The sequence below is a fragment of the Oncorhynchus kisutch genome, unplaced genomic scaffold, assembly GCF_002021735.2.
Source record: "Oncorhynchus kisutch isolate 150728-3 unplaced genomic scaffold, Okis_V2 scaffold1112, whole genome shotgun sequence".
In the NCBI taxonomy this organism is placed as follows: Eukaryota; Metazoa; Chordata; class Actinopteri; order Salmoniformes; family Salmonidae; genus Oncorhynchus; species Oncorhynchus kisutch.
In genome coordinates this window covers 79,110-88,238 of record NW_022263057.1, presented here as the reverse complement: position 1 = coordinate 88,238, position 9,129 = coordinate 79,110, and the positions used below count along the sequence as shown (strand labels likewise).

The 9,129-nt window shown below is 54.8% G+C and overlaps 1 protein-coding gene across 1 annotated transcript; it reads left to right on the top strand.

Annotated features, from left to right (window-relative positions):
- The first annotated feature begins 3,405 nt into the window (after positions 1–3,405).
- LOC116364626 (polysialoglycoprotein-like) lies at positions 3,406–8,508 on the top strand. The gene is made up of 8 exons (XM_031817655.1): positions 3,406–3,538; positions 3,713–3,778; positions 3,931–4,014; positions 4,150–4,444; positions 5,994–6,391; positions 6,458–6,739; positions 6,811–7,565; positions 8,488–8,508. Exons 1-8 carry the CDS (start codon positions 3,439–3,441, stop codon positions 8,506–8,508), a joined length of 2,001 nt encoding a protein of 666 aa, XP_031673515.1. The 5' UTR covers positions 3,406–3,438.
- Positions 8,509–9,129: the final 621 nt, after the last annotated feature.

Genomic DNA, 9,129 nt, shown 5'->3' with positions numbered 1-9,129 from the left:
ATTCCCTATATGGTACACTACTCTTGACCTGAGCCCATAGGACTTTTGGTTTAAAGTACAGTACCAAGTAGGGTACAGGTTGCCATTTTGGATGCAGCCCCAGTTTCAAAATCTCTTTATATCAGGATTGTATCCAAAACCCAATGTGACTATTCCGTCTTGAATGTCCACTGTACTTGGATGTCAGCATTTCCAATCAGAAAACGCAAACACACCGAATGTCCGTTGGTTGCTAGAGGAAGAAAACAGAGAGGATATAAAACAATGGAGATTGATTGACCTTCAGTAGCTAGAGATGGAAAAAACTAGAAAGATATAAGAATGTGAGATGATTGACCATTGGTAGCGAGAGGAGGATAAACAGAGAGAATATAAGAATGTCAGATGATTGACCATTGGTAGCTAGAGGAGGATCAACAAGAGGATATAAGAATGTCAGATGATTGACCATGGTAGCTAGAGGAGGATCAACAGAGAGGATATGAGCAGATTGCTGGACGACTATAACCTTCACATGAACAGACAGATTTCAAGAACAGTGGTGTTGGTAGATGACATCCTCATGATGTTAACACAGCAGATAATAAAGAATTTTGGGGCTGAGGCCATTGAAGCCTGTCACTTGCTAGCTGTGTACCTGGCTCTGGATAGAGTCTCCCCTGTGCACTGATCTAGGATCAGCTTACCCTCCCTAGATCCTCAATCATTAGTGGAGAACATGACAAAAAATGACCTTAGATCAGTGTCTCGTGGGCATTTTCACACGATACCATCCCTAGAGTGGACATAGTCGTCCCTAGCAACATGACCAACAAATGGCCATCTTGGTCAGGAAAACTTTTTAATTACAGAAGCTCTATGTGATATCCTTATGTCTACCTCCAGCGTGGATGGGGGTCCTCTTCAGAGTGAAGTCTTTAACCAGGATGGAGGCTTCCTGGTTGATGAGGACGTCACACACTCCACAAGGCTTTTTAAGGCAGCCAGGTCCAGAGGGGTGCGCCCCTGGCTGTCCCTCACGTCTAGATCCAGCAGAGACTGAACCAGGACCTCCATAGCATGGTGGTGACTGTGGTACGCATGAATAGATATTCACTCTTTCAATCGGGAGCCCATTTTTGCTCCTGCCCAGCATAAACATCGGAGGTTCCTGCCAAGCGTGGGATTGAGAAACAAACACTCTACTTCTCCTCTGAGGTTGATTAACTCAAATGGCAAAATAAGGAAATCATCCTCATCATCACTGTGTAGAATATGCATGTATTTTACACTAATCAGGAATAGATCGGAATATGGTGTGTGAGTCTGTCTGGACAGTCAACTTCCTGTGGAAAATCTACACCATGCTTGCATCCCAGATAGCACCCTATTCCCTATGTAGTGAACTACTTTTGATCAGGGCCTATAAGGATCTGATCAAACGTAGTGTACTAAATAGGGAATAGGGTGCCATTTGTCATATGGAGACCACTACAGGAGCAGGTAGGCTTTACTCACAGCGAGGTGTAGAGGGCTGATGGGAGCTCTGACATCAGATTCGTTCAGGATGTCTGTCCCTGAGGTTTCAATTAGTCGAGGAAAGAGAAGAACGGCCAGTTCAGACTTGGAAAAGAACATCAAGAGTGACGATGCGTCCACGACAAACATGCAGCCACACCTTAAAACCTACTGTTGGGTTCTGAGAATATGAAATCTACGAATTCATGTCACTGAGGGAGAGAGCTTAATGTATAACGTTTACATTATGTCAGGATATGTTTTTGTTAGCCATCAGGCATCCTATGGGTGGGATCCTCTGGGATGAGAAGAGACACAGTCTGGTACCAATCACCATGTCAGCCTTGAGTTGGGGAGGAGTGAGCACTTTGGGGTAGCGGTCAGGTCAGATGAAGTGAGGAAGAACAGATATCACTAAGGTTCTGTCTAGCAACAGAGATGCATTGACTGTTTAGATGTGTAGGAGGAGACTCAGCATAGGAGAGAGGATTAAATATCAGTGCTTGTGTGAATATGTTTTTTGTCTAATGCAGCTGTCTTGACCCTCTGGGAAGAATAAACTTGGTTCAAGCATTCATAGTGTCCGTCGAGTTTTTACTCTGAGAATTAGAACCTAACAGTTGGCACTGCGAGCAGGGTTCACCGCGATTTGCAGTCGAACTAGAGATTCCGAATCAGTGAAACAGAAACAAGGTAGGCACAGTTCCTACACCCGTTATCACTAATTCTGGCATCTTGGGGAGATGAGAGTCGTAGGCTGAACCAATTATAGGGTACGAACCTAGAAAGCCTGAGCTTATTCAGTAGTCCCATTGTATTACGACCGGTCGAGTCCCGGAATAGGTTGAGTCCCAGAAGGTAAGCCCGAGCAGGCAGGTACCTGCAAAGGGTAAGTCCTAGGGGGTAAGACCCGGGTGGGGTTGGTTACCTGCTATACCTGTAACGAGAGGGTGAAAGTCTCAGCCGCAGTGGCCATGCGGCAGTAGAGTGGGTGTGGATTGATAAAGTGACATGCTTGTGTACTAGGATAAAATGTTGCCATTCAGGGTTAGAAGAAAAGCAATAAGATACTCGAACGCTGTTGGATTTGGGTGTATTAGCAGTAGCAATAAAGAGAGGTTGGTTTTATGCCCTGTTGGGGTGGGGAACCATGACAGATTATGTGGAAATAGGAAGACAAGTGTGAATCATTTTGGTAATGTGTGTTATCAACAACAGTGATATTTGAACAGATTGGAGATGACTATCCATAACAATAAAATCCTTCATACAGTGAGGTTAGGTTACCATGCTTGTCCTGCCCCACAGCTGTAGACACAGCCTTCTCCAGGTCCTCAGACACTAGCTGGAGATCCATTACAGGATGTCTGTCACCTCACTGAGCCCCTATTGCAGGTTAGGGGTCACATCCACTTGAATGTCCTTCATATGACGAACCTCCTACAGAGCAAATGAGGAAAACATGATATATTAGGATTTATGTTAGTAGCAATAGAATATGGGAATTTTATCTCAACGCTACCTACAGCTATCATATTTATTTATGTATGTGATCTATGTAAATAAATAAATATATCACAGCTGTAAAACTGTGAAGGACTATAGGTGGAGGCCTACCCATTTCCCAGGAGCATTGTAAAACGTGGATTTGGGTACAGTGTTTATTTCCCCCTAATATCTTTGAAGATTACACCTAAAATAATTAGGCCTACTTCTTTCTACTGCTGATCTGAGACCATTAGGGTTAATCATTACAGATATAAATGCAATATATGGAGTAGAAAAGATTGCCTGCCCACCAACTTGATAAGAATCAACATGTGTTCTACATGGTCTATTTCTATCTGAACGTAACAACTCAATCAAGCTTGTTAATTGATCGTTAAGCCATGTTTGTCAGGTAAACGGTCATTAGTGGCCTATATAAGCCTCATACAGGCCATGGGAAGACATTACCTGTTGATAACACAGACTATTTTCATGATCATGGGAGGTGTGAGAGAATTGCTGCTCGTTGTGATGACTGTGGGGGTTGTCAAAGGTTGGTTCACTAATGTTTAAGGGATTTGTTTGGTAAATATGCTTAACTTTATAAGTTGGGTATTAATATTTGACTGTCTGTATCTTCCGCGTTGGTCATCTTTTATTCTTCACTGCTATTAATATATGTAGCTATTTTGTGTGAACTCAACTTCTGTCAACACTTTCTCCTCAGTTTCTTGTTACCCTGTTGGAAAGTCCCAGAAGCAAGATCAAGTCTCTCTGCAGAGGAGACTTGGAGGTAAGTGTTTCTTTCCACAACCCTTCTAGCTATGTTCTTTGTCACTGTCTATGGTGCTGCTGTGTTTGACACTCATTCAACAGCATAGAGTAACTCAGTCTAAATAATGTTGTCAAACCTTTTGCTTGTGTACCTAAACCTAAATTTTTCAGAGCTGTCATCAAATGACGTCTCCATTGTGCATGCCCTGGCCTTGCTCCGATCCATAGGGTCTGACGCGAAACAAACCAGAGAAGGTACGGCCTGAAACATATACTTTGAAAACTGTTGGCTTCATGTTGCTCAAAATTCGATTAGCAATTTGGCCTAGACCGTGTAGAACAGATGTGTTGCTGTAGAATACCCAACTGTTCCTTTTGTTTTTTCTCAAGAGTATTTAGAGACCAATGAAGTAGAATCCCAAGCTTCTCCAAACCATGGTAGTTCTCCGGCAAATGATGCCCTGTCCTCTGAGGAGAAGCTGAGGCACATGTCCTCTGACGACGCCACCTCTGAAGCTGCCACCGGCCCGTCCTCTGACGACGCCACCTCTGAAGCTGCCACCGGCCCGTCCTCTGACGACGCCACCTCTGAAGCTGCCACCGGCCCGTCCTCTGACGACGCCACCTCTGAAGCTGCCACCGGCCCGTCCTCTGACGACGCCACCTCTGAAGCTGCCACCGGCCCGTCCTCTGACGACGCCACCGGCCCGTCCTCTGACGACGCCACCTCTGAAGCTGCCACCGGCCCGTCCTCTGACGACGCCACCGGCCCGTCCTCTGACGACGCCACCTCTGAAGCTGCCACCGGCCCGTCCTCTGACGACGCCACCGGCCCGTCCTCTGACGACGCCACCTCTGAAGCTGCCACCGGCCCGTCCTCTGACGACGCCACCTCTGAAGCTGCCACCGGCCCGTCCTCTGACGACGCCACCTCTGAAGCTGCCACCGGCCCGTCCGGCGACGACGCACCTCTGAAGCTGCCACCGGCCCGTCCTCTGACGACGCCACCTCTGAAGCTGCCACCGGCCCGTCCTCTGACGACGCCACCCTGAAGCTGCCACCGGCCCGTCCGGCGACGACGCCACTCTGAAGCTGCCACCGGCCCGTCCGGCGACGACGCCACCTCTGAAGCTGCCACCGGCCCGTCCGGCGACGACGCCACCTCTGAAGCTGCACCGGCCCGTCCGGCGACGACGCCACCTCTGAAGCTGCCACCGGCCCGTCCGGCGACGACGCCACCTCTGAAGCTGCCACCGGCCCGTCCGGCGACGACGCCACCTCTGAAGCTGCCACCGGCCCGTCCGGCGACGACGCCACCTCTGAAGCTGCCACCGGGCCCGTCCGGCGACGACGCCACCTCTGAAGCTGCCACCGGCCCGTCCGGCGACGACGCCACCTCTGAAGCTGCCACCGGCCCGTCCGGCGACGACGCCACCTCTGAAGCTGCCACCGGCCCGTCCGGCGACGACGCCACCTCTGAAGCTGCACCGGCCCGTCGGCGACGACGCCACCTCTGAAGCTGCCACCGGCCCGTCCGGCGACGACGCCACCTCTGAAGCTGCCACCGGCCCGGTCCGGCGACGACGCCACCTCTGAAGCTGCCACCGGGCCCGTCCGGCGACGACGCCACCTCTGAAGCTGCCACCGGCCCGTCCCGGCGACGACGCCACCTCTGAAGCTGCCACCGGCCCGTCCGGCGACGACGCCACCTCTGAAGCTGCCACCGGCCCGTCCGGCGACGACGCCACCCTCTGAAGCTGCCACCGGCCCGTCCGGCGACGACGCCCACCTCTGAAGCTGCCACCGGCCCGTCCGGCGACGACGCCAACTCTGAAGCTGCCACCGGCCCGTCCGGCGACGACGCCACCGCTGAAGCTGCCACCGCCCGTCCGGCGACGACGCCACCTCTGAAGTCTTGCCACCGGCCCGTCCGGCGACGACGCCACCTCTGAAGCTGCCACCGGCCCTCCGGCGACGACGCCACCTCTGAAGCTGCCAACCGGCCCGTCCGGCGACGACGCCACCTCTGAAGCTGCCACCGGCCCGTCCGTTCGACGACGGCCACCGGCCCTCGGAAGCGGCCACCGGCACGTCCGGCGACGACGCCACCTCTGAAGCTGCCACCGGCCCGTCCGGCGACGACGCCACCTCTGAAGCTGCCACCGGCCCGTCCGGCGACGACGCCACCTCTGAAGCTGCCACCGGCCCGTCCGGCGACGACGCCACCTCTGAAGCTGCCACCGCCCGTCCGGCGACGACGCCACCTCTGAAGCTGCCACCGGCCCGTCCGGCGACGACGCCACCTCTGAAGCTGCCACCGGCCCGTCCGGCGACGACGCCACCTCTGAAGCTGCCACCGGCCCGTCCGGCGACGACGCCACCTCTGAAGCTGCCACCGGCCCGTCCGGCGACGACGCCACCTCTGAAGCTGCCACCGGCCCGTCCGGCGACGACGCCACCTCTGAAGCTGCCACCGGCCCGTCCGGCGACGACGCCACCTCTGAAGCTGCCACCGGCCCGTCCGGCGACGACGCCACCTCTGAAGCTGCCACCGGCCCGTCCGGCGACGACGCCACCTCTGAAGCTGCCACCGGCCCGTCCGGCGACGACGCCACCTCTGAAGCTGCCACCGGCCCGTCGGCGACGACGCCACTCTGAAGCTGCCACCGGCCCGTCCGGCGACGACGCCACCTCTGAGCTGCCACCGGCCCGTCCGGCGACGACGCCACCTCTGAAGCTGCCACCGGCCCGTCCGGCGACGACGCCACCTCTGAAGCTGCCACCGGCCCGTCCGGCGACGACGCCACCTCTGAAGCTGCCACCGGCCCGTCCGGCGACGACGCCACCTCTGAAGCTGCCACCGGCCCGTCCGGCGACGACGCCACCTCTGAAGCTGCCACCGGCCCGTCCGGCGACGACGCCACCTCTGAAGCTGCCACCGGCCCGTCCGGCGACGACGCCACCTCTGAAGCTGCCACCGGCCCGTCCGGCGACGACGCCACCTCTGAAGCTGCCACCGGCCCGTCCGGCGACCGACGCCCACCTCTGAAGCTGCCACCGGCCCGTCCGGCGACGACGCCACCTCTGAAGCTGCCACCGGCCCGTCCGGCGACGACGCCACCTCTGAAGCTGCCACCGGCCCGTCCGGCGACGACGCCACCTCTGAAGCTGCCACCGGCCCGTCCGGCGACGACGCCACCTCTGAAGCTGCCACCGGCCCGTCCGGCGACGACGCCACCTCTGAAGCTGCCACCGGCCCGTCCGGCGACGACGCCACCTCTGAAGCTGCCACCGGCCCGTCGTCTGACGACGCCACCTCTGAAGCTGCCACCGGCCCGTCCTCTGACGACGCCACCTCTGAAGCTGCCACCGGCCCGTCCTCTGACGACGCCACCTCTGAAGCTGCCACCGGCCCGTCCTCTGACGACGCCACCTCTGAAGCTGCCACCGGCCCGTCCTCTGACGACGCCACCTCTGAAGCTGCCACCGGCCCGTCCTCTGTAGCTGCCACCGGCCCGTCCTCTGGCGACGCCACCTCTGTAGCTGCCACCGGCCCGTCCTCTGGCGACGACGCCACCTCTGAAGCTGCCACCGGCCCGTCCGGCGACGACGCCACCTCTGAAGCTGCCACCGGCCCGTCGTCTGACGACGCCACCTCTGAAGCTGCCACCGGCCCGTCCTCTGACGACGCCACCTCTGAAGCTGCCACCGGCCCGTCCTCTGACGACGCCACCTCTGAAGCTGCCACCGGCCCGTCCTCTGACGACGCCACCTCTGAAGCTGCCACCGGCCCGTCCTCTGACGACGCCACCTCTGAAGCTGCCACCGGCCCGTCCTCTGTAGCTGCCACCGGCCCGTCCTCTGGCGACGCCACCTCTGTAGCTGCCACCGGCCCGTCCTCTGGCGACGACGCCACCTCTGAAGCTGCCACCGGCCCGTCTGGCGACGACGCCACCTCTGTAGCTGCCACCGGCCCGTCCGGCGACGACGCCATGGATATCTGACGTGGGACATGCAATAGTTAACGGGTACTCTAGTCCAGTGTGTAACTGCATTTGCTTGTTTTGGCTCAAATAAACTTAACTGTAATACTTGTGTCCTCTTTATTGTTTTGGTGGTTCCTACTTGGAGCTGAGGTCTATGACCTGACTTGAGTAACTGGGGTGATGGCAACATTTATTTTGCATTATATCCATGCGCCAGCAATATTACTCTGACCCCTGTGTTTTAAATTACCATTTGACTTAAGCTACATTTGCTCAGTGTTGGTCCATTTATGCTAGTAGCATCACATGATACCTCACACAGCATTTTGACGCCATTTCCGGTCACAACTTGCAGACTTGTTTACGTGTTGCTGTGTGTTTTGTTGCCTACTTTGCTACATGACAACTTTACGGTTTTTACTTTATAATTACCGTTTATATTTTTGGTTTTTCCCCTCGTGTCAGGGTTGCGTCAATTCGAATCTGGTATCAGGAAAAATATAAAAATGAGGCACCGACGTATGCTATGTATTTTTTATTAGCTAAGCAGTAAGTGGTAAATGCAATTTTCGTATATACGGGCTCTCTGTCCCACCTCGCAGGGCAAAACAGAACTGACTTGTTCCTGACAAAGATATTTAATACTCTGACAGAAGTAGTTCCTGCTTCCGAGCCGGCCTGTCAGAGTAGAGACTAGGCTGGGTGAGTCTAAACCACGCCCAATCGTTGATTGTTGGCGCAGAGGCTGGTCCCAGCCCTCTAAGCGCTTCAGCGGTCAGTCGTTGTAGCTGTGTAGATATGCAGTTATCAGGCACCTGGCTCCTGTTATCTAACAAGACTGTTCTCGCAACACTACGTTCTGAATGTGCCCCCCCCAACTCATTGCACAGGTCCGGCCTTCATGTTATGTATTTTTCCATCATGAGAAAGGCCCATGGCCCTGAAACTGTTAACAAGGGTTCAAGTCAGCTATGTTGCATAACACATACATACATCCACACAAGCCAACAGCAGATAATATTAAATCACATATGGTAACGGGCTATAGTGCATAACACAGAATCCTCATACTCCGGACGCTTTATCTGGACATGGTTCGTCAGGACCTCCAACAGCCGAAGCTAAGTAACATTAACATGATGCCTTCTAATTGCAGTCGCTGTACTCATACAGGAGAACGATCGCCTTACGGTGAGGATACAACTGTGCTACAAGCCCAGCTTCAGACGCAATCGTTAGGCAAGGGTAATTTCTGTGTAGGAAAGGATGAAACAGCGTCTGTGCCACCAGTAAGTACAGATAGTAACGTTAGTATAAATCCCCTCGCACGGTCCCCGCAGCCGGACAACTTTCTCACGGTTTCTGGAGGGTAATGCTGTAGGAA

Coding starts and splice junctions, on each gene's coding strand:
- LOC116364626 (XM_031817655.1), top strand. CDS start 3,439: ATGGGAAGACATTACCTGTTGATAACACAGACTATTTTCATGATCATG. Junction 4,015..4,149: donor CGCGAAACAAACCAGAGAAG/GTACGGCCTGAA, acceptor TTTTTTCTCAAG/AGTATTTAGAGACCAATGAA. Junction 6,392..6,457: donor CACCTCTGAAGCTGCCACCG/GCCCGTCGGCGA, acceptor GCCACCTCTGAG/CTGCCACCGGCCCGTCCGGC.